General features: G+C 34.2%; 4 protein-coding genes across 7 annotated transcripts; 2 read left to right on the forward strand and 2 right to left on the reverse strand.

Annotated features, from left to right (window-relative positions):
- Nucleotides 1-1873: 1873 nt before the first annotated feature.
- LOC6557720 (IQ and AAA domain-containing protein 1-like) lies at nt 1874-8524 on the reverse strand. 2 transcript variants are annotated; one of them, XM_001985617.2, is made up of 8 exons: nt 7684-8524; nt 6673-7003; nt 6290-6579; nt 5989-6145; nt 3223-3486; nt 2875-3032; nt 2232-2815; nt 1874-2003 (listed from the first exon to the last, which is right to left on the reverse strand). In XM_001985617.2, exons 1-8 carry the CDS (start codon nt 8417-8419, stop codon nt 1911-1913), a joined length of 2613 nt encoding a protein of 870 aa, XP_001985653.1. In that variant the 5' UTR covers nt 8420-8524; the 3' UTR covers nt 1874-1910. The 2 variants fall into 2 exon arrangements, with proteins under 2 accessions (XP_001985653.1, XP_032599038.1); XM_032743147.1 differs by lacking the exon at nt 1874-2003 and having other exon boundaries at nt 2760-2815; nt 2871-3032.
- Nucleotides 8525-9478: 954 nt separating this feature from the next.
- Nucleotides 9479-15747, reverse strand: LOC6557622. Of its 2 annotated transcripts, none has more exons than XM_001985618.2 (5): nt 15621-15747; nt 15398-15561; nt 15203-15336; nt 11323-11390; nt 9479-9662 (listed from the first exon to the last, which is right to left on the reverse strand). In XM_001985618.2, exons 1-5 carry the CDS (start codon nt 15699-15701, stop codon nt 9546-9548), a joined length of 564 nt encoding a protein of 187 aa, XP_001985654.1. In that variant the 5' UTR covers nt 15702-15747; the 3' UTR covers nt 9479-9545. The 2 variants fall into 2 exon arrangements, with proteins under 2 accessions (XP_001985654.1, XP_032592980.1); XM_032737089.1 differs by lacking the exon at nt 9479-9662 and adding an exon at nt 10438-10500 and having other exon boundaries at nt 15621-15716.
- A 137-nt stretch (nt 15748-15884) lies between these two features.
- Nucleotides 15885-18723, forward strand: LOC6558549 (GDP-Man:Man(3)GlcNAc(2)-PP-Dol alpha-1,2-mannosyltransferase). 2 transcript variants are annotated; one of them, XM_043215798.1, is made up of 7 exons: nt 15885-15948; nt 16021-16090; nt 16148-16346; nt 16411-16869; nt 17436-18112; nt 18174-18267; nt 18333-18723. In XM_043215798.1, the coding sequence occupies exons 1-6, from the start codon at nt 15900-15902 to the stop codon at nt 18247-18249; spliced, it is 1530 nt and encodes a 509-aa protein (XP_043071733.1). In that variant the 5' UTR covers nt 15885-15899; the 3' UTR covers nt 18250-18267; nt 18333-18723. The 2 variants fall into 2 exon arrangements, with proteins under 2 accessions (XP_043071733.1, XP_043071732.1); XM_043215797.1 differs by having other exon boundaries at nt 18174-18723.
- A 1472-nt stretch (nt 18724-20195) lies between these two features.
- Nucleotides 20196-24503, forward strand: LOC6557994 (fatty acyl-CoA reductase wat). Its single transcript, XM_032735240.2, has 12 exons — nt 20196-20286; nt 20356-20471; nt 20547-20614; nt 20681-21007; nt 21814-21923; nt 22004-22089; nt 22144-22253; nt 22349-22414; nt 22472-22723; nt 23994-24251; nt 24318-24406; nt 24475-24503. The coding sequence occupies exons 1-12, from the start codon at nt 20196-20198 to the stop codon at nt 24480-24482; spliced, it is 1581 nt and encodes a 526-aa protein (XP_032591131.2). The 3' UTR covers nt 24483-24503.
- The last annotated feature ends 334 nt before the right edge of the window (nt 24504-24837 follow it).

The raw sequence follows: 24837 nt of genomic DNA on the forward strand, positions 1-24837 counted from the left end.
ATGAATATGTTCTTGATTCATTTCACAATATCTGTTACTTCAAATCATATGTTAAACCTGGTTTTCTCGAACTTTGCATAAGTGAACATATTTCAAGTACTTTCCATTTATAATAAATAATTTAATGTTCGGAATATACTTACTTACTTAAATGGCCATTACAACCTGTTATTGGTTTTGCATGCATCGAGAATTACTCGTAGGAGCCAGCATAGTCTATCTAACAATCTAACCAAATATCTAAAGCCAAATACATACATGAATGCACTGTTTGATTGCGATGAGAGCAATTATAAGAAGTTTATGTATGACTGCGGCCAGCACTCACATTAAAAAGGTTCTTTGTAGAAACCTTATAATATACAATATTTTAATACAGTTTTATTAGTCTTAAGAAAAATAAATTTAAAAAACAGTTGTGGTTAAATATACTTGGCTTTTATTGAAATGTTATCGACAAGTCCATCAATCTAAATTAGCCCTTTTTACCATATTATAAATATATTTAAGTATCTTTTCTTCACTATAATGTGAACTATTCGTTGAACCATATGCAAAAATTTAATTTCCCTGAATAAAAATATTTTTAAAGTTATTATTGTATTATATAAGTTGCACTTTCTTATAAAAATGACTTTGACTTTATGTTTCCTTTTATTATGTTTAACTATTGTATCGTATTAAAATGAAAACCACAGAATAATCAGAACAGTTATAAGTAAATTTAACACCCGATCGCTATTCAATACGCAAATAAACATTTTAAGCAATGTCTAAATAATTCATCAATTCCTTAGATTTAAGGCACAAAAAATAAATGTACTTACACTAGCAATTAAATAGCCAAAAAACACATTTAATACCATTAAATAAAAAAAGATAGAATAATGTCGATGTAAATGTTTGATAAATAAAAATCATATCATTTTAATAAGTAAAAATCACTTTGTGGTATCTGGTAATACAAACAAATATAAAAAACCAACTTTTTAGAAATTTATGAGGACGTGTCTCACTATGTCAATATTTACCAAATTAGGAATTGGAAACTCAGATCTTGCAGAATGTTCTTAAAATGTTTGAGTTTTTGGGTCTTGTCTCTCAATTTCTTGTTTCCTCTTTTTTTAAGTAGAGCAGAATTTACTCGGGGAAATATTGGTGCCAAAAGTTGCAATTTACTGTTTGCGCTTGCCCAAATACTTGGAATAGATTTTCCATCAACTGACAAACATTGTGCGTTGGAAAATAACTGAAGCGAAGAGTTTATAATATAAAATGTTTCCCTTGCAATCTTGTGACTGCAAAATATTCTGACCTAACTCTTGACAAAACATTAGCTAATTTGTTGAAGCATACAAAAAAGCCTGTGCTCTACAAACAATATTGAAGTATGTCTGGACATACGGCACAGCAACTCAGCTACAAAAGCTTACAAAACTTCTCGGCGTTCAGTGGAATATCCATAACCAGGTCATTCACTGTCTTGGCAGCAGCCGCCACATTTCTTGCGTAGAGTTTTATGACAAAAGTATGTCAAACAGTCTTCTGGATAACAGACTCCTCAACAGAAGAAATAAAAATCTTCAACACCTGAATGTTACCTTTAGGATAATAGATACAATCTAAAATTTTGAGAGCACAGTTTTCTTCGAATACCCAATTATTTCTTATCCATATATACACACGTTAAATTTTATTTTGTGTACTTAAATATTCGCTTATTGTTCTCTTTGGACACATAGGCTGCCATGGGTACCAATACATTCTCACGATTTCTTTTACTAAATGTGAGATGGTTGCCTTATTTAATTTTATTTATTTATTCAATAAAATAAAATTAGTTTAAAATATTATAATTGTTTAAATTGTATGGTTTCATATATTAATTGCGAAAATTCTATAAGTTTTATTTATTTTTTTTTAGCTGCCTTCAAGGCCATACTGTTTCTTATTTTCTGGAATTTATCTGATCTTCCAAACCATTTATTCATTTTCTCCACAATCTAGAAAATTTAAAGACATACATGCAATTAAAAGGTAGAATTTAGAAATTCATTGAAGCAAATTAAAGCAAGTTACAATTATTTTCCGAAAGTTCTCGTCAAGGAGATACTGGAAGCTAATGCTTATTGATTTTGGGTAATAGGAATGGGCAATAAGAATGGTAAGTATGACTGTCTGTTAGAGCCAAAGTTCAAATAGGGTATGAAGCTCGACCAATATATATTTACCTTTTGTTCGAGTGGGAACTTTGGCGGATCTCTTACAGTCAAAAAATATTCCAAAAACTCCCTTGGGTCTAAGGCCTCAGATCTAAGCCGCATTTTTCTTTCCACATTTAATGTGTCGGCTATATTGTTAGCTATGTCACCAGAGTTATACGCTTGTAAAGTTTTCGCAAGTGCTGAGTATGTATAGCTTTCTAAATCATCAGGCGCATTTTCTGTCATCAGTTCTAACCAAAGCAGCAGGCTAGTACCATAATCGCATTTCGAAATAAGCATAATTTTTTGAAAAGCTTTTTTGAGAGGGGGTTTGGCAGCCCACGGCATGTTACTTGTGCCGAGAAGCACAATTTTGTCAGTCTTCTTGATTGGCCTTAAGATTTTCTTAAGAATATGCGGACCGAGGAGTGTTGGCTTGATAGGCTTTTGATCAGGCGGAACTTTTTTAAAAAAGACGCGGTGAGCTTCTTCAATGAACAATATAGTTGGTTGAAATGCCTTTGCTACTTTCATAACGATGTGTAAAAACATATTTAGGTCGTCAGCGTACTTATAAACTTTTTCTGGACTAATATTTATAAAAATAGCATCTGTAATCACATAAATGTAAAAGAGTACAATTTGCATCAATAAGGTTATATATACATGCCCAATTCAGATGCAATTATATTGCACAGCAATTTTTTTCCACTGTTTAGTGGTCCAACAAGCAAAATTGACTTTGGCTTCGGTATATCGAACTCACTCATTCCCAACATACTCTCCTGTATAACCATTTTGATATCTCCCTTTGCAGGGCCAACAGTGCTGAAATAAAAATTAATTTATATATAATTGAAATTAGAGATTGCATAAATCAATACCTCTAAGTTTGAAATGGGTTGGATGAGAAATAACAATAACAACAATAAATCTCTTCTCGAGGTAACAATCTCTATTGATTTTACTTGGTTTCTTTCTCAAATTGTCTGTATGTGCTTAAGAAAGTAATACTTACGTTAAGTTGTTGTCATCTCTAGTGTCATCTGCCAAAAAATTAAAGTCAGCTATGAATTCATCAAAGTTTTTATGAGAAACTTCTTCAATAACGGTCGCATCTTTAAGTTCATGATATAATGAACTGAGAGTTCTGTCTTCTGTGGGGTCAACCGGTTTTTTCTTCTTCTTCGTTTTCTTCGGCTTAGCCCTTTTTACGTTTTTGGGCTTATAAGGGACCTTCTGATCTATAGCCAAAGCATTTCTCAGTAATTCATATTCAACCCTACCAATCAAAAAAAAAAAATAAATAAATAAATAATAATATAATATATATAAAATAATATTTTTATCCGCCGTTAGTGAAACTATAAATACTACTGTCTTACTTAGTAATGTTCGTTTTAATTAAACAAAAAAAGAGAAAAGTTTCACTGTTTTTCTTAAAGATTCCCGAATGGGAACTCGCACATAACCATACATATGCGGTTTGACAAAATGGTGGCGTGTATACAAAATCTGAAATATTTTTCACCGTATGTTAAAAGACTGGATGCCATTTTGGGTTGTCGAGGAATTCTGCGTTCTGTAGGCAGAAAACTGGACAAATATATGAAATATATAAATATGAATATACCCCAGTTTGTAAAATGGAGCAGAAACTTAAAATTACGAATAATGACTGACAGCGTAAATCGTTCGATTTGCTGGTCATTGCATAAAATGTGAGTATGTATATGAAGGAAATTAATTTACATACTTATCTGAGATGCCTTATCTTTTATAATCAAATAAATTGACAAATTAATTAATTTAATTATATTAGTTTTTCCATTTTATGCTACTCAGCGCTTGCATACAAAATAGCTTAATTTTAAAGGATAACAATTATTTTGTATAACTTTTATTTGAATGAATGAGCAAAAATACCGACTGAGCTATAATATATATTTGTCCGATGCTCATACATTTTTTTAGTTATAAGCAAGAAGTCTGCTTACCATTCGTTATTGCCTGTTATTACTCGACTGGAAAGCTCTGAGTTATCTTTTAAATTTTATTTGTTGCACCATTAGATTAGGTTAGGTTAAGCGGTTGTCTGGTTGACACACACAGGCCATACTTGACCCGTTGTGATACCGTATTCGGATCTGATCTGCTTATATTCTCTTCCTTGATTTTGAGCTTAGAGGTAGCCATAGGCATATATATACTTTCCTTATCTGTAAGGAGTGGTAATAGTGTGCCTTTCCACTTGCCTTCGATGTGTTGGTGTTTCCTGGCCAGGCACCCATATTATGCTGACAACATGCTGCTTGGGCATGCGATGTCAAGGATGGAATGGTGACCCTAAGATGCAGAGTTCAGCCATGCGCTAAACTTTGTTAAGTTGCTTTTGAGTGGTTTGCTTTTTTGAGCAAGACCACCATACAATATCCCCATATAAAAGGATTGGTCTAATAATGGATGTATGTAGCCATCGGACAATTTTTGGAGACATACCCCATTTGAGTCCAACAGCTTTCCTGCACGTGTATAGAGAGGCCGTTGCCTTCTTTACTCTTGCCTGGGTATTAAGTTTCCAGTCTAATTTCCTGTCCACTGTCAGCCCCATGAAGTTGGCGCTGTTACTGAATGTGAGAGTTATGGTTTTTAGTCTGAAGGGACAAGAGGAGGAACTTTATAGTTTCTTGTGAAAATAATAAGTTCCATTTCTTGGGATTTACGCCTAGCATGGTGATACTTTTCTGTGAAAATAATCGCAAAATCATTCGCATACGCGACATTGTGACAGCCGCCTCCCTCCATGTCCCGTCGCAGTCTATTTACTGCAATGTTCCATAAGAGGGGAGACAGGCCGCCCCTCTTCAAAGGTAGCTCAGAGCAAGCTGATAAGTGTATTTTAAGGAGGATATCCAGAGATACTGCTGTATCATCGCCGTTGCTAACATTATAGAGCAGAAATGCGGGTTCTTATTTTACCTTCGGTTTACTATGAGCTTCTGTTTGTCGGTACCTTGCCCGCAAACATTGCCTCCAAATACCCAAGGTTCTTGGATTATTGCTACTCCGCTACTAGACAGGTGAAGCATTAGAGTAACGGATGCTGCTTGACAGTGGTGGAAGTTTATTTGCAGACATCTCTAGATTCTACCCACAATTCCGTCTTCTTGCTATGTGTATAACCTGGCTCCACGTCGTCGTCGGGTGCTTCGATCTCCGGAGAGGGATCCTGTAGAATCTTCATAGGCCGTTGCATCCGTCTTGGGTTGCATCTTTGCAACATGGACCGGCTTAACACAGCCAGAATACAGATGCGTGTCCGAGGCCTGCTCGGAACATCTCTCCAGTCGACAGTGATTGCTTGGCTACAGGGCAGACCTCGCCAACCCCCGCAAAGGCTGCTTTGTAAAGACGCACAGAGCGGGCGTCTACACGTACAATAACTTTCCTGGTATCTTGGCACCAGCCAACATCTTCACATGTCCAGGTTCCTTGGTGAGCCTCTCGAAGCAGCGCACAGCTAGCGCTTCTTCCACGCAGTGTACCATTACGTATCAATAAGTTACCGTCCACCTACTCAACCGTAATTTTTGTACTTTACGTACCAGAAGCGGAATCTAAATTCGTTTCAAAAATTGGCACACTGATCTAATTATTTCAATCTTACCAACGTTTATCACTTAGAAACTGTTACAAACATTATAAAACTTTACATTAGTCATAAATATGCCTACAAGGTATAAAAAATAAGTGTGGTAGTTTTTATTTAAGCATTAATACCTACCGCATATATTCATCAACCAACTGCCGCAATTCTTGATGTATTGTAACTAACTGTTCTTCGGTAACCCAACTTTTAATCGGGTCGTGATTCTTGTTTAGATATTCATCAATATTTCTCCAATCAATAGAAAATTTCTTAACCGTAGCTTCTATTTGTGCTGTCAACAATTTAAATAAGGTACAGTTAGGATATCAAGCAGTAGAAAGAAAGACTATGGAATATGTTGTACCCAACCCTAACATACATTCGCAAACATACTTATGTATACATAAATGTTATATATTACTTATGCTTGGCATACCAATTGGTTTGCTGGATTCGAGTACATAGCCAACATCAATTATTCCGGCGTCTTTTAATTTTTTTCTTCGTTTAGCGTCCGCTATTTTCTTTTTTTTTATTTTCTCCCTTATTTTCCTTTTTTCCGCTCTCTTCTTATCAAGTAATTTTTTCTTTTCCTCTTTTGTCATTGGTTTCTTATTAATTGTTTCTTGAAATTCCAATGGTGTCATTGTTTCATCAAGGACAACTAAAACTGTACCCTTTTTAATAGGATCCGGATAGGGGTGGAAATTCAGCGTTTTAGTGTAACTGTTAATTAGAGAACAACATGTACAACATGTATTAAGCCATAATTTTACTTATATTATGCATATCTAAAGTATTATATTTGTATGCACTTACAATTCTTCAAACCAACCTCGAATATGATCGGAAATATCTTCCATCATCCATGGAGTTCGCATTTGAAGCAAACGTGTTCGCTCATCCATAATAAGTTTTGCAAATTCTTCGTCAAGCTGCTCTTTCTTTTTCTCATTCTTATACATCTCGAGAACCGAGTTTTCAAACTGATTTGGCCTTTTTAATTTCCGTAGCTTTTTAGTGCCTAACATTTCTTTTTTAAATTGTTGCTTTATTCTATTAATCTTTTTTGCTTTGTAGTCTCTCCAACATGATTGAATTATACTCGCCGCTTCGTTTCGTAATTCGTAAACTCTCCGCATTTCATATTCTGAAATATAAATGATACAATTTTTTAACTTGCAAAGATTCCTTTACAATTCTAAAAAATAATGAAAAATGAGTTTCACAAAAGAGCGTTAATTCAAAAACTGTTTAAAATCAATATACGATTGTAAAAACAAAACAACAACTATATTCACCGTTTGGGAAAAACTGTATTATGTATCTCCAACAGCGAACATGAAAAGCCGGGAAGACCGACTGCAGTGAAGTTTCTAAGCGCAAATGCCTAATCGGCAACTTGACAAACATCCTTCTTGTTTCCTTGACGTTAGTCTTTACCTACTTACTATTGGCAACATTTTAGCTTTCGTGCGAATTAATTTTCAAAGTTTTTTTTTTTTTTTTTGAATGAACAACATAAAAATAAATATAATAAACATTATATATACACAAAAAAAACGTTTGGATACAACTTGTTATTTCGAAACTGATCAGTTACAAACAAAATTTCCAAGCTCTACATAATACTTCATTAAATGCATCAATTTTTTGAAACATTCACTCCTCTTTGGATGTTAAAATGTATCGGCAAAATCTAAATTTTCGGCACATGTTTACTAATTATAGAAAACTTAACAGACAGGTGGAAAATCACTTGCCAGAGCGAAGCCGTGAAATAGTAATAATGATAGCCAAAATAGAGTAGAGAAGCTCAACAATATTTACCGTCATGAGCGTCTTCTATATTTTCATCCCGTCTTCTTAAATCATTACAAGACACGTCGGATTTTATAAAGTCTGCGGTAAATATAGTCCTTTTAACGGGAATGCTCATAGCTTGATTTGGCTTAAAAGTAAATCTATAGTGTATTTTTTTCCTCTGATGGACTTCCAGGAACTTCTTCTTATCGTATTTTAGGTTTGACTTATATACACGAGCTCGTCGAGCTCTCTCATGTGCCTGAATAAGTTCTATTGCTTCGGTAACTTTACTCCAGCTTTTTGCATCCATTTCTTCCTTTTCTTCATTATTCATATACAACTTGTTTTCCGTTAATATGTTCTGAATGTCTAACGGACGACGGTATAGAAATTGCGGCGACCTCCATATCATTAGATCACGAGGTGTCAGTTTTCTGGAAATTAATACTTTGTCAATGTAAATATATTCGCTCAACTCAATTTCTTTTAATTCATCTTTGAGTAGCACCAACTGTTGTGTGGCATTGTCAATGAGAGTTTTAACCACTTGTCGCTTCTGCACTTGAAATGTGTTGAAGTAAATGAAACTTAATTTATTGACAAGTTCCACATATAACACATAGAGCTCGGAAAATATTTTAAATGATATTGCTTTTTCTTCAGGTGGATTAATTAACTTTAAACGATTTTGTTTTTTTATCAGTTGACCGATATCTTTTGTGGCAGCTATCCAGCACTTATAATTTAAATCAAAAGACATTCTAAAGCCGTTTTCTTTTCACTAACATATACCAAAATATATATTGTGTTATTTGAATTTTAAATACTTAACTTTTAGATAGTCTAAGCACGGCACAATTGATCTGATACTTATGAACAGCAATTTTAACTTATGCTAAGAATCAAAATAAGTAATTGGGTATGAAGCCGGCACATTTTATGAAGAGATTGCGATTAATCAACTATATAAATGTATGATTCTTGATTTTAAATAGCAGGTTATTTCACGTATTGTATTATATTGTATGCTAAGTAGAGTTAGCCAAGGTCGCTGACAGTTGAGAACGATTGTAGCAGCGATGGTACTGAAAGGCATCCTTGGCAACCAAACTGATCTCCTTCTCCAAACATGGCCGGAAGGCACCGCATACTTAGTAGTGGTAATGATGGGTCGAGGGAGCTTTTAGACGAACGCCTCGGTAACATTAACCGACTTTAAAATAATGTGTGACGTGATTAAGCTCAAAGTCAAGGTGCTCAGCTCTTCAGAGTCTGGTTAAGATCATGTTAGAAGGGACGCCGGCATGGTACAGGAAATAGTCGATGAGCTTAAGCACGGCCAGAAATTTCTACATGAACGATTTTGGTATGTTCACTGTACGTATTCTTGATAAGTGATTAGGCAAACGGATCTGCCAGCAGTCAGACTGAAAACCAAAATATTTTTAAATTTGACGCTGGCCTCAGCGTCTTTACATAATCAGAAGCATAACAATAATAATTGAAATATAATACTTATTATTGTTAACGAGAAGTGAAATATTAATATCAATGTTACCTTCATGCGGTCATAATATCACTCTTCATTGAGTAGATACGAGTCCTTTCGCTCAATCCATTCATATTCTCCGCAGATCGTAGATTATTTCGTTTCTGCGCGAAATATTTATATATGATCTCTGAGTTGACTAAATTAATGAAATAAACACATTATAGTATGTATGATTTATACTTACAGTGTAGTAGGGACCGCTAAAAACGGAGTTTGTTAATCAAAACCAATTTCTATTCTTTTTATTGCGAATACATTTTGTGGTGGTTTATGAAAATATCAGTTTATATTTGTGTGTAAATAATCGAACTACGCCAGTATCAAATGATGGTTCTTAATAATTATATTTATGTATATGGGATGGGATATGAAAGGGAACAACAACAGCGTCTCTGTGATCAATTTGTATTCCTAATACTGCAGATTGAGATTTATGAATAAACATTTTCATCTGAAAGGTAAGAAATAAGTAATTAGTGTTCAGTACTGAAACAAACAAAACAAGAGTGAACGTTGCAGTCGGGCGTAACCGACTGCGAAATTCTTTGATACCATAAGTTATTCCATCGGATAACAAGTAACAAGGAACAGGGTGGGTGTAGCCAAGAAGTACTGTCCAAGTTTGCCTTTCAAATCGCGGTAAATATAATCTGGTAACGGTCCTTCGAAGTTTGGTAACTGTAGCTCTTAAATTATGGGAGAAATGGGATTCTGGACATTTTGGGGGCCACTCCCGCCCCTGTACTCAGTGTTACTGATAAAATTACTAGAGAAGTCTTCCTTCCAAGTTTGGTAAATTTAGCTATTGAATTGCTGGAGATATAGGTTTCTGGGAATTTTTTAAGAGTGGGCGCGGCAAAAAAAAATTTTGAGTACGATCTTAGAAATCTAGCTTCCAAGTTTGGTAGATTTCTAAGATTCTGTAGCTCTTAAATTAGATATAGGCTTTTATCTTTTGTATATTTTGTGGGCGGGGGTGGGCATGGTCCAAAAGTTTTTACCGAATTTTTGAAGGGTGTCATTAGCAATATACCTTTCAGATTTGGTGACTGCAGCTTTAAAATTGCTTGAGATATATGGTCTTATCGATTTACCCTAACAGGTGTATCGGTTTAGGGAGGCATAGTGGGCGTGGCCATCCAATTTTGTATCGATCTCGTAGAGATCGTAGGGAGTTACCAGTAACATACTTTAAAAATTTTGGTGAATCTAGCTTACAAATTGTGGAAGATATGAGCATTTCAGATTTCTAGGGCCGAATTTCCTGGGGCGGCGTTTGTTGGCGTGGTCTGAAAATTGGAAGAGGTTACCAGCAAGTTACCTTCCAAGTTTGATTAATCTATCTTACAAATGTTCGGAGATATGCGAATTTTTCGATTTACACTTTGCGAAATATCGGCATTGATGATTATGGGAGCAGGTGTGGGCATGGCCATAAAAATTTGTTATCGGTAGTAACATACCTACCTAATTTGAAAAATGGAAGTTATAGCCATTTACAATTTTTATTGGCGAGGGGACGGCGGAGGTGTGCGTGTTCCTTGAAGGACATAGCTAACAACTTACCAAACAAATTTAGTGGAATTAGCCTTAAAGTTGTAGGAGTTATGTGCCTTTACTGGTTTCGTAGCCCCCTGGTGGACGTAGCACTCCAATTTTTACACTTTGTCTAACGCGGGCACAGACCAGTATGTGCTTCAAGTTTCAAGTCTCTATCTCTAAGGGTGTCGAAAAAAGTGGCATTCATACAGACGGACAGATGGACAGACAGCATGGCGGACATTGCACAAAATCAATATACTATAATACCCTCTTTTTCAAAGTATTAAAATGTAGTGAATGCGACAATATTGCAAATAATCATTTTCAAAGAGTAATATTATAAACATACTCATTTAAATCACATAAAATAATTAGTACATTACATATTAATTTGATTATACATTTATAGTCATATTAATAATAAGTTAATTTCCTCACATTCATATCATTTCAATTTTATTGAACATTACGCTAATTTAAAGTCTCTAGCGTCTTAAAAACAATGAACAACACATAAATTATTTTTTTTTAAAGGAATGTAAAAAGTAATAATAAAGAAATGTACTGACCTGAGCTGTATCATCCGGATTAATACATTTCGATAGGTAAGACTGGTTCGGAACATCTTTTAATAGACCTAAAATACAAATATTCATGAAAACTATTATACAAAACTTATTTTTTCACAATGAAATGTTTTAAATTGTATTATATGACGTTCAGACTTGTCACAAAATAAATAAAAATAATAAACATTAGTAAAACCAATTGCAGATGCGGAATTAATTATTTGTGTTCTATAATTTTCAGATGATCGATAGGAAAACATATTATTACACGCAAGTATTGGAATGCTCCATAGCTGCGCGGAATCCTTCACTAAGCTCAAAATAACTCGACTATGGTATAAGTAATAAAATGATATTGCTGTGACCGCTTGTATTTTTGCTGTGCTGTGTCCAGTTTGTGATTTTAATTGATTTTATTTAGTGTATTTTAATTGATTAAAATAATTTAATAACTTTATTATTTGCCTGTGCTAGTGTTTTGATAATTTTTCTGCAAATGTTTTTTTTATTGGGGATTTTTCAGTAATTTTTCCGATTAACAACTCATAAAAATCTTTATACGTAGAAAAAAAGCTATTTCCATTTATACATCGCACGCTCGATAGCGGTGTATTGTTGTTGTTATAGAGGTTTTTGTGTGCGCTACTTTACTCTCGCGCTCTCGATTTTCGAGTGCTCTTTCAACTGTGCTTGAACGTGTTGTTGTTTTGGCTGTTAAAATTTGTTGTCTATCTTCGTATAGACTAAGCTTGGTGTTGTTGTTTCTTGTTTCAGCTTGCTGTGCGTTATTAGTTTTTGTTATTTTCTCTGTGCAGTGCCGAGTCTTTGTGTAGTTATCTACTTTTCGTGCATATTAGTTTTTTCATTTAAGATGTCTTCGTGTTATTTAAAAGCTGCAAAGTGCCAGGGTGACCCAAAAGCCGATTTCATCTGTTGTTGTTTGTGTGTCAATTTAGTTCACGTAAAGTGTGCTGATTTCACGTAACTCGTAAAGGATGTAATCGGCTATCTGTTGGGGTTAAAGTGGTGTTACGAACGATGCCGCGAAGCGAAGTCGGATTTTATGAGGCAAAGTAGACGGGGCTTTCACGATCTTCGTAAATCTTTCAGTAGAATCAGTGATGATTATAATCCAGACAGACTCAATTGCAGACTCAATTTAATAGTGTAAAACTATTGAATAAGACTTTACTTTGCCTGTTGATAAATATTCTCTCCCAGCTATTTGCAAGGAGTTCTCTATTATTCCATAAAAAGGGCTTAGTCTGATGTAAAAAACTATAGGGGTATTTTCTAATTTTTCGCAATACCATAAAGCATTTGAGAAAATAGTAACAACTCAGCTGCAACACGTATGTAGGTCTATTATTTCAACTTTCCAGAATAGTTTTTGTAGGTCTACTACCACTAAGATTCATGAATTTACTTCCCTTCTGATCAAAGGATTTCAGAATGAAATGCAAATTGATGTCGTTTATACAGGACTTTGATTCTGTTAATCATTGTCTCCTGCTTCCTAAACTAAATGTTTTCTTCTTACTTTCGTACCTGGATTTCTGATTATCTGAGTAACAGATCTCAAAAAGTAGCATTCAAAACATTACATGCTAAGCAGCCACCAGTACCAGTGCTTTTTAAATTCTCCCTTTTATTATATTGTTTTCTAACGTACTGTTTGCTGATGATGTCAAGTTGTACCTGACATACATATAACGATATGTCCTCTCAATGCTTACAGCGGGCGGACTCTCCTTTCTGTCATGGTGCAAATTGAATTTGCTCCATTTGAAATGCTCTAACTGTAAGGTCATGTCAAAGGAAGCTATAGACTGCCTAGAAAGGCTCAAAGTTAGCCCTAGCAATATAAACATATATATTGACAGTCAAGCAGCAATTAAATCCATTAGCTCGATATCTTCCAATTCGATATCAGTAACAAGCTGTCGCAAACCTCTACACGAGATGGCTAAACAGCATGTTATTAGCCTGATATGGGTTCCTGGTCACCAGGACATTGAAGGCAACTGTCAAGCCGATGAGCTAGCTAGGAAAGGTACTATACTACCACTCCTCGCGGAAAAGGAAGGTATAAGTATGCATCTAGCTACCTGTAAGCTCAACATCAAGAAGGAGTACAGGCGCAGGCGCATCAACTCCAAGCGCAGCCAAGAGCTGTGCAGTCTAAGTCGGACCAACTGTTCTGCAGTGATCCGGGCTCTAACTGGGCACTGGCTGGTCGGCATTCATGCCAACAGACTCCAGGTGCCATACAATGACTTTTGCAGAAGCTGCAAAGACGAGGAAGAAGTGGAATCTCCGGAATATTTTTTCTGCCTCTGCCCAGACCGGCCAAGATAACGAAGTTCATCAACGCATCTGGCTGGTCAAATGTTTGGCTGTTAGAATGCTTTGGAGGCACGACTGCAGGAGGAAACCCCCCTGGATCCCATTCGGTACCACAACGGGCCAAATATGGCCTAAGTGTGTCAGCCCATTGGGCCGATATAACCTCATGTGGTCAGGTCATGTCATTTTACCGTATCATAGGTTTACTTCTTGATCATAAGTTAAAATTCGAAGATCATATTAAATTCACTGTTAACAAAGCCTTTCAAGTTCTTTGTTTTATTAAGCGTTGGTCAAAGGAATATGGAATATGGATCTTGTGTGAGGTCTCCGCAATATTGGATTCTGTGTAGAAGAGTTTCTTACATTTCGCTATGACTCCATACACCGATATACTGTTCCTTATTAGCCTCCCCTCCTTAACTAATCATCGTGATATGCTATGAGTTATATTTGTAGTTAAGTTAGTGAAATGTGAAATTGATTTAGTTGCGTTGATGAGCCAAATTAATTTTTCTGTCCTCTCTCGACGGTCTCATTACTTATTCCCCTTTTCTCTTAATCATTGTACTAATAATTATTCCTTGGATGAACTGTTTCGAGCACTCCAGAGTACAGAGAACTTCATTTCTATAATTAAGAAATTCATTTTAAGCGTCCTATCCCATGATAAATAAATATTGATTGATAAATATTGGTGTGATTGGGTTTTCCTCAATTCATGTAGCAAAAGTTAACCATTTTGCATTTTATTAACCCAAGAAATCTTATAATTTTCATTTTTTTTAAATTTAAATTTAATTTTATATCTATTTTAATTCAATGTATATTTTGTGTGTCGATTGACTTAAGTTGACATTAAATAAATAAATAAATAGGCAGTAGCATGATATCACTAATCAGACAATACAACTTTAACCTTTTTCATATTTGCATTATACAATGTGATTAGGCACTGATTTGAAAAAAAATGCCAATTTGAAATTAGATTGCTTCCCACGAATTCATAAAATATGTTTTATTAAGAATTTAATTAGTCTGCGCTCACGCCACTGATCAAAAGCTGAACTACTGTGCTCTGCAAAATGATATATCGCAGGCCCAAAAAATATATAAAATCGACAGGCATCCTGCGCACGAAAAGACAAGGCACTCTGTCCTTGCTGATCCATTAGGAGCTAGTTGATATACATACATAATGCGAAGAAATCTTTAATATACTAGAGATGTCGCAGTCACACACACTAAGCCTGTAAAATTTTCGACGCGTCGCCCTCGAGAATTGAACCCACGGTCACAGATATTTATGCAGCAGGCTTTTAGTCGATTTGATGCTTCCTGGCAAGATACAACTTAGCATAGAACTCAAATGAATAGAAATTCATTTCATTCAACCAAGTGATTCTGCTAAATCTGACACAAATCTATTAGCAGCTGCTTGAGAGGTCTCCAATAAATTATCAGTATACTTGCAAAATATATATGATATACGTGTACACATACATTTATATATATAAGTATTTCAGTTACCAACCTTTAAGAACAACGCCAGGATGTTGAATGTTGTTCCACTGCTGTTGCAAACGCTGTGAGTACAATTTAATTCGATCTGTGTACTCCTGATGCTCCAAGGTGTGCGACTCCAATGCACCAACATTGATCATGTTGCTAAATTTTAAATGCAAAGGAGATATAGAAATATGTGTCCAAACTTTTTCGGCTTACATACATTGCAGTGTTCTGGACTAATCTGGAGAGCGCATTTTGGTCGTCTTTCTTTGGCAGCGACTGTGAATAATCATTGCTCAAATCAGCCGAATTACTTCGTCTCAATGCTGGACTTTGATTAACTGAATCAGCAAGCAGATGAGTCCTTTCGCTTGGTTCAATGCCCTAAAGCAGACACAAGTGTGTAAATATTGATGTAGATGGATATATGTGTACATGCTCACTTGACTGCTGAGGTCGTCCGTGCAATTCCAGCAACTGCAGATTGACGCTAAGCACTCAAAAATTGAACGAACGTAATCCATATTTACTTTGTTAATATTACATTTATATATTCCAGTGTTGGACAAAATATCAAATTATCAGTAGGGACATTCCCAACAATCGGTTAAAATATTCAATGTGTTTACTGCCATGTAAAAGATAATTTTGCTAATAGCAAATCGGATTGTTGTAATAACATTTTAATTAAAGCACAATGTGAAGTTGAACGAAGACATGCGATGAATATATATTCCCAACTATCGCATGAAAATATCGATAGTTGTTCAGGTCAAATACAAATTCACAAATATCTCTTATACAAAAATATTTATCGATATATCATATGTGTATTTTGCGCAGCCCTATGTAAAGAACATATCTTCAAATATAGCGAGAGATTATCAACAAACAACAAGATGATTGCTCTCATGTAAGAATTGTAAAATGAAACCTAAACTGTTAATTTAAGAAGCTCACTTTGCATTAGGTTTTGGCTTCTAATTTGGCTGCTTATCATAACCGCAACTATTTTCATTTGCCTTCGCCAATGGATCCAACACAACAAGAAGATAATACAAGGCACCCAATCGAAAAAAGACCGATTGTATGTTGGCATTTTCCATCCATATTGCAATGCGGGTGGCGGAGGGGAGCGTGTCTTATGGTGTGCGGTGAGAGCGTTGCAGGCACGGACATACAAACAGGAACACTCATTCAATTTCAATAACAAAGTTTATTGTTTCGTTTCAGAATAAGTATGATAACATTAAGATTGTTATTTACACGGGAGACATTGATTCGACGCCAAGTTCTATTTTGCAAAAGGCGAAGAATGTTTTCAACATCTCCCTCGAAGTTGACAAAATTACCTTTGTGTTTCTGAACCAACGCCATTGGGTTGAAGCGAGAAAATATCCACACTTCACTTTGCTGTGCCAGAGTCTGGGCTCAATCGTCTTGGGCTTGGAGGCTGTCTGCAAATTTCCTCCAGATATTTTCATTGATACCATGGGATACTCCTTTACATTCCCCGTTTTTCGATATCTAGCCGGCTCCAGAGTTGGGTGTTACGTTCATTATCCTGTGATAAGCACGGATATGCTTAAGAAAGTGCAATATCGCCAATCATCATTCAACAACAAGGCATATGTTGCGCGTAATCCTTTCCTCACATGGTTAAAGCTTTCATACTACCGTCTGTTTTCAAAGGTGAGTCAATTTTTATGCATGGTTTCATAACACCTTTTTATGTAAACTTTAATTCCCTATGATTCACTGATTTCGGAATTGCTTCTATTTTACTTGCTTATGACGTGGAATGATCAACAGAACTGATAAGAAAATTATTTGCGCTTGTGGGTTAATTACTTCAATTATGTCTTCCATCAATGTATAGTTGAAATTGTTTTTTTTTTTTAATTTCAAAGGGTTATTTTAAGTTTGTAACCTTAAGAAACTTCTTAATATGTTTTTAGAAGTGAAAGATGTGAAATAATGGGAAAGAAGGAATTTTTTTTAATTGTATTCACCATTTTTAACTTATTTATACTTTCAAAATAAAAAAAACTAAATTTTATAACAAAAGAAGAATATTAAGGAAAAAACAATATTTCAAAAATTAAAATTTTAAAAATTTTTCAAGAACGAATGGTTTGTTTTACAATTTTAAGGAAACAATTTTTGTCTGTGATATTCATTCGGTTATTTTGTGTTTACACTAAAAGATAAAAATAAATTAAAGTCGACGCGAATTAAACAATTATTCTCTCTTTTAGACGTATAAATGGGTAACCCGCTGCTCAGAAACTATTATGGTGAATTCAACATGGACCGAAAACAATATTGTAGACTTGCTGAATGACCCATTGAAAATTCATAGAGTGTATCCGCCGTGTGAAACGAAACATCTAACAAGTCTCGAGCATACTGGAAAAGATGACGAGATCCTGATCGTATCTGTCGGACAGTTTCGTCCCGAAAAGAATCATCCTCTGCAATTACAAGTGTTGTATGAGCTGAGAACGTTGTTAGCTAGAGATGAGGCTCTGTGGAATCGAATAAAACTTCTTATAGTAGGATCTTGCCGACATGAGGAGGATTACGAAAGGTTACGTAACATGCAGGACCTCGCAAAGCATTTATCACTTGAAAACTCAATAGAGTTTAGAGTAAATGTTACGTATGACGAACTATTAAAGATTTTTCAACAAGCTAAAATTGGCATACACACGATGTGGAATGAACACTTTGGAATTGGAATCGTTGAATGTATGGCAGCTGGGCTTATAATGATTGCTCACAGGTCTGGAGGTCCTCTACTTGATATTATTGAGACTTCTGAAGGTTCCCAAAATGGGTTTCTTGCAACAGACGCTGTTGAATATGCAGCCAGCATATTAAACATTATATTAAATTCTGCAGAAGCAAACAAAAACATTGTTAGTTCAGCAAGGTTCGTAACTTGTAATTTAATTACAAAGGATAAACTCAAGACTGATTTTTCTACATTTCAGGTCATCTGTTGAGAGATTTTCAGAAAAAGAATTCGACGAGCAGTTCATACGTGCACTTTCCCCGCTTTTTGTTTAGCCTTTAACAAATGAAAATGTAGGAAATAATTAACTTATTGCTGAATAAATTACAATGTTCTTATATATAAAAGTCCTTCATAGTATAAAAGAAATATTAAATGTCAAGAACACTTCTTCCAGTTAACTAAACAAAATAGAGAGCTCACGATCATACTGGCCACGACGCGATCGCAAGCAAAGTTTCAACATCCTACATTTGAAAGGATCTACGGGACATGATTTCTTTAGAAGCTGTGAGGACGAAGGGGAGACCGAAGGCTTCCAGCATCACCTTTGTGACGGTCCGGTACTTAATTAGAAATTGACCCGCCGAAAAAGCTGAATTCCTACAAAGAGCGACTAATCAATTTCCTGGCTATCTCCGCACCTAAAAACCGTTAAATCATGTGGCCGCCTAGCAGCCAATATATTTTTTTCATATTGTCATATATTTCCAGTTTTAAAGTAAATGTATATTACTTATATAAATTAAGTCCATTTTGGCTTTTATATTTATTGTTTTTAAATATATGTTTGGTTAGAGCGGAGGGTGCTGCATGAAAAAATGAAAGCTTTGAAAGGCATGCATTTTTTTTAACTTTATGCTTTGCTTCTCTGATTAATAAAATCCAATTAATTTTTTAAACGCTACGCAAGTTAATTTAAATAAAATAATATAAACTACTGAAGAAACGTTAAATTCAGTTTCTTTTATTTTGAGATGTTATATAATACTATATACTGTATACACTGGTCTATTTCTGACTTGAATAATCGACCGAGCCATGGTCGGGACTGAATTACTGTTTTTTTAAAAACTGCGTATTTTCTTGCAGGTTGGAAAATTTGTGAACTTTGAGTACAAGTAGTACCCAATTTAACTGTTAGTTTTAAATATCTGATGATGATGCATTTCACAAAACGCTTCCCTGGAAATTTTTTTTGTCGCTATTTTTCGCCTGCTCTACATTGTACAACGATAAGAAAGATTTGCAACCGCATGTCTTCAATGTTGTACGCGAGACGATCTTGCGAAAACTTGATAGCGAAATTGAAATACATTGAGGGTATTCAGACAAATATGAAGTAAAGTCATTCGTTGAATAAAATATTTCAGACTATAAAATTTGTTTAATCCTGGCTGTTTGAAATCATGTATTTTAGTTTCAAAGGTAAGTGCAGAAGATTAGTACATAATCTATGTTCCCAATTATAATTTTGGGAATTAAAATGATTTATTGGGAATAAATATTAAACAAATCAAGTAAATATGTTTTTTTTTTTTCTAAAAAATATTTACTTCATGACCATTGTACTATGCAATGATTTCCGATGGTGCAGTTCAATATCAGGTTTTTCGAATTATTAAGTGAAAGTGATTAAGTAAAGAGAGTGTATGTGAGTATCCGAATTCATCAGAGACACTTTGAATTTAGAAATTCGCACTCTTAATAATTTTGTTGTGGTTATATTGTGTTAATTAGACTTACAAACTCTATACGTGCATAAATTCGAAATCATTATGTAACAAATTATATAACGCTTTTAGTAACCACTTTGATACTACTTAAATTGCCAAATATATATGAATACACAAAAATATTAATAGGTTTTTTTTAACAAAAATCGTTTGGAGTTTTTGGCAAATCTTATAAGTGTTATACCTCATTTGTAAGAGTATAGAAAAGTTTACTACAACACTAAAGACGAAAATTCGAGACCTGAACATAAAAAACAGTTGACGTTGTAAACGTAGTAAAGAGTTGCAACACTTGCTAAGTGAAGGTTGGTTTATCCTAAAGTACATATAATATATTTATGTACAGATGAATATATAAATAAAAATACTGCTTGATCAGAAAATACCTATTAAGAAAATTATTGTGCTTGAAAGCGTCGTTTTAAGTTCATAATTATACTTCTCCATCTTTTAATGGCAAACAAACAATAAAGAAAATGGACAAAATGAACCGTGACAACGATGAATCACATATACGACAATTTTTTGATGGATCGAACATATTTATAACAGGAGGCACCGGATTTTTGGGAAAGAGTAAGAAAATTTTTTGTAACGATTTTTTTTCGTAACTATTTCTTAAATAATCAATGGTTTATTTATCAGTTCTTATAAGCAAACTACTTACCTCGTGCACTGGCATTAAGAAAATATATTTGCTTGTGCGCCATAAAAAAAACAAGAGCGTAGAAACACGAGTGGATGAAATATTCGATGATCCGGTAAATATTCGCGTTTATAGTTTTATTATAATTAATAAGAGAAAGTGTAATTGTTTCAAACATATCAATTTGCAGGTTTTTGAAACACTCAAAAGAACTTCAGTGAAATATAGCTCTCGCATTAAAGGCATTTATGGCGATTGGTATACACAAAAGTTATCCGAAAAGAAAATTAAATTATACATATATTATTTATTTATCATTAACAGTCTACAACCTGGCTTGGGGCTAAGCTTAAATGATCGGAAAATGTTAACAGACTGTGTCCACATTGTCTTTCATATGGCTGCTACTGTGAGGTTTGACGAAAAACTAAAAACCGCCATTAAAATAAACGTTGACGCTGCATTTGATGTTATAAATCTCTGCAAGGAAATGAAAAATCTCAAAAGTGTTGTTCATATATCCACGGCTTATACACATTGCCCTCGAAAAACTATTGAAGAAAAATTATATCAGACGTTAAGCGACGCTAAAAGCCTTATGCTAATGGCGGAGTGCATTCCCGAGAAGTTGTTAGAGCATGTGACATCCAAGTAATTATATTAATTAATTCATTATTATTAATTAACTATTATTAATATTAATTTTTTATAAAAAGAACATGATTATCCCTAGCTACAAATAGACATTCCTGTCCATCAACATATTTAATGTAAATTTTGCTTATATATATATATATGCATATATATATATATATATGTATATATATATATATATATAAACAAGAGAGAATGTTGCAGTCGGGCGTAACCGACTGCGAAATAATTCGAAACTATGCGTAATAAAAGCTAATAACAGGTAGTTAAGAACAGGGTGGGTGTAGCCAAGAAGTACTGTCCAAGTTTGCCTTTCAAATTGCGGTAGATATAAGCTAGTAAAGTTCCTTCGAAGTTTGGAACCGTAGCTCTTAAATTATAGGAGATATGGGATTTTGAACAATTTTGGGGCGGGAGTGGGCGTGGCTGAAAAAATTATTAGAGAAGGTTCCTTGTAATCTTCCTTCCAAGATTTATAACTTTAGCGCTTAAATTACGGGAGATATATGCTTTTGAAAGTTTCGTAAACAGGAGTGGGCGTTTTAAAAAAATATTTTGGAATACGATCTTAGTAATTTACATTCCAAGCTAGGTAACTGTAACTCTTAAATTGCGGGAGATAGGCTTTATCGTTATTAGGATCGGGAATGGACGTGGTCCAAAATGTTTTTCTGGACTTTTGAAGGGTGTTACTAGCAATATACAGAAGTAATCTACTCTATTAGTAGTACTTAATGCCGATGCAAGTCTAGCTTATAGAGTGTAACACTGAATGGTATTTTTATTACTTTGTGTATTTACAGGTTATTGGGACAATGGCCGAATACATATACCTTTACAAAAGCAGTAGCTGAGGACGTTATTCGAATTAGTAGCGACCGTCTTCCCGTCGGTGTATTCCGACCTGGCATTGGTAAGGTTTCACTTCACCTGAAAACTAGGTATCAAGTGGGAGGCAGGTTTGTGAAGTAGCATCCCATTAATTATACGCAGTGATTTCGACATACCAAGATCCAGTGTGCGGATGGATAGATAACTTTTACGGACCAACCGGAGCGATAGCTGGAGCAGGCACTGGGGTATTTGTTATCAAAAAATAACTACAATCAAGAATCACTTACTAAATATTTTAGGTCCTACGAACTTTGCGCTGCAATCCGAAAGCAATTGCAAATATGGTTCCAGTTGACTTATGTGTAAACAGTATGATAGCTGCTTCCTGGGATATTTATGAGAGACAAAAGTAAGTTTTTTTTTTATAACTTCTAAGAATAAGCCGCGCACACCAAGCACACTTGGGTAAGACCGAAAGTCGAGAAAAATGTACGCCCGACATTGAGATGGATTGCCTAAGATGACCGCGATCTATTATAATACTATTAAATTGGTGGAGCTCTCTGTGGGGTCGGTGCTATTGGATTTTAAAAGAAATTATAGATGTGATAATATTTCTCATTGCAGTCCAATAAAGACAACTGGAAATATACCCGTTTATAATTTTTGTACAACGAGCGATAATCAATTAACTTGGGGTGAATTTACTACAAAAACCGCAAAATATGGCTTAATGTATCCATCTTTGAAGGCAATTTGGTACCTGTGTTATTCAAATACTACAAACAAGGCAGTCCACATGCTTTCAATTTGTTTTCTGCATTATTTGCCTGCACTGGTATTCGACATTCTTTGTTTGTGCTTTGGGAAAAAACCTCGGTAAGTATGAATTTTGAAAATGTTATATGCTTTCATATAAATATAAAATGAAAATCACAATCATCAATCAAAATTTGCCCTGCACAGATTTTTTTACCTTAAAATATTATTATAGTTATTATTTCTATTCTTAAGAAAGCTCAAGTTTTACTGAATTTTGTATTTTTTATTTATATACATGTATATGGTTTGGAATATAGAGATTGATCATTTCTTTCTTTTTCTTTCTTTATGTTTTGAACCTAATTTTATTTTACTTATTTATTAAGTGATGTAAGTGTAAGGTCATGTCATTTTATCGTATCGCTCCTCATGTTGATATTTACACGCTGGATGTGATGCTACTTGATCATAAGTTAAAACTCGATAGTCAATTATATTCATCGTCAACAAGGCCATTCAAGTTCTGCGTTTTATTAAGTGTTGATCAAAGAAATTTAATGACCTTCAAACGACCAGGATACTTTTCACTTCTCTTGTACGTCCAATTCTACAATATGGATCTTGTGTGTAGTCTCCGCAATATCACATTCATCAAAGTCTCCGCAATATCTTATAATCCAAAGTTGGATTCTGTGCAGAAGAGTTTATTTCTTTTTGCTCTTCGCCGCCAGTCATAACTGGGGTGTTTTGCCTCCATACACCAAAAGACTCCTCCTTATTAACCTTCCCTTCTTAACTAATCGTAGTGTTATGCTAGGTGTTATTTTTGTAGTTAAATTACTATAAAATTAAATAAATATTAAATGGCCAAATAAATGTTTATGTTCCTTCTAGACTGCCTCGTTACTTCTTCCCACTTTCTCTTAATTGTACTACTAATTATTCCTAGCATGAACAGTTTCGAGTAATCTGTAAAGACTACAACAGACTCTATCATGTAATCAATTCAGAGTCTTCCATTTCTATCATTAAGAACGTAAAACACTATTTCGCATGCACTTGTTGTGGGGCTTAACTAATTCATACTAATTTTTTTTGCCTGATTGCGTTTTTTTCTGGGTTTTTCTTAATTTACAACAAATTTTGAACCATTTTGCATTTAAATACCTCTACAAATCTTATAAATATTTCTTATTTTTTAAGTTTGTTTAAAATTAAATTAAATTCATTTTCTTTACTTTTTGTTTTTTTTTGTGTCGACTGACTTTAATCGACATTAGATAAATAAATAAGTAAAACAAAATTATAGCTACCTTTTGGTTCGGTTTGATAGAGTGCTCTATAAGTCATTGTTATCATTATTATCATTACTTTTTTGCAATTACAGACTTCTAAATACTTATAAAAAGGTTCATAAATTTATGAATGTTATCGCATACTTTTCATTGCGAGACTGGGACTTTAAAATTGATAATGTTCAAAACCTTTGGAGCAGAATGACAAATTTTGACCGGCACACATTTTTCTTTGATATGAACCAATTAGACTGGGATTTTTTTCTGCAACAATATTTCCGTGGAATTCGCCAGTACTTATTAAATGATCCATTGGACACTATACCAGAAGCGATGGTTAGATGGAATCGGTAAATATATCTCTTTTTCGAACACTATGATAGATGGCATTAATCAGCAGTCATTTTTATTCTCAGATTATATTGGTTGCATCAGAGTCTTAAAGTGACAATTTTAATTATAACCCTTTACATACTTTGTGCTTTTTTCATGAACTTAAGTAAAGGTTAGCATGAAAAACAATCTTATGTGTTTTAAAGACAAACTATTTAAAATTATTTTCTCTTTTAACAGCTATATGATACCCAAATCGAAGATAAGGACCAATGTAAAAAAAAAAACTAGTTCTGCCACATGTGGCGATTATTTAAATGGAAATAGTATGGATTTGAATAACACAATAAAGCTTTTACGTTTAACTATAACAATTAATTTGCAGCTTTTAGTCACCGTAATACTTAAAACTGTTAAATCAATTAAATGGCATCAATTATTAAATTTTAAATTGGTTATTTTAAAAAAATTTAGTTTGATTTAAATTTAAAATTATAGAAAAGATCTGTACCTGTTCGCACCGATCCACGCGTGCTCATATAAAGCTGAGTTTTTAATTTACTCGCGAAGTTATCGCACCTATATCAAGTGAAATAATGTCCT

The sequence above is a fragment of the Drosophila grimshawi genome, unplaced genomic scaffold (assembly GCF_018153295.1).
Source record: "Drosophila grimshawi isolate 15287-2541.00 unplaced genomic scaffold, ASM1815329v1 contig_78, whole genome shotgun sequence".
NCBI classification, from domain to species: Eukaryota; Metazoa; Arthropoda; class Insecta; order Diptera; family Drosophilidae; genus Drosophila; species Drosophila grimshawi.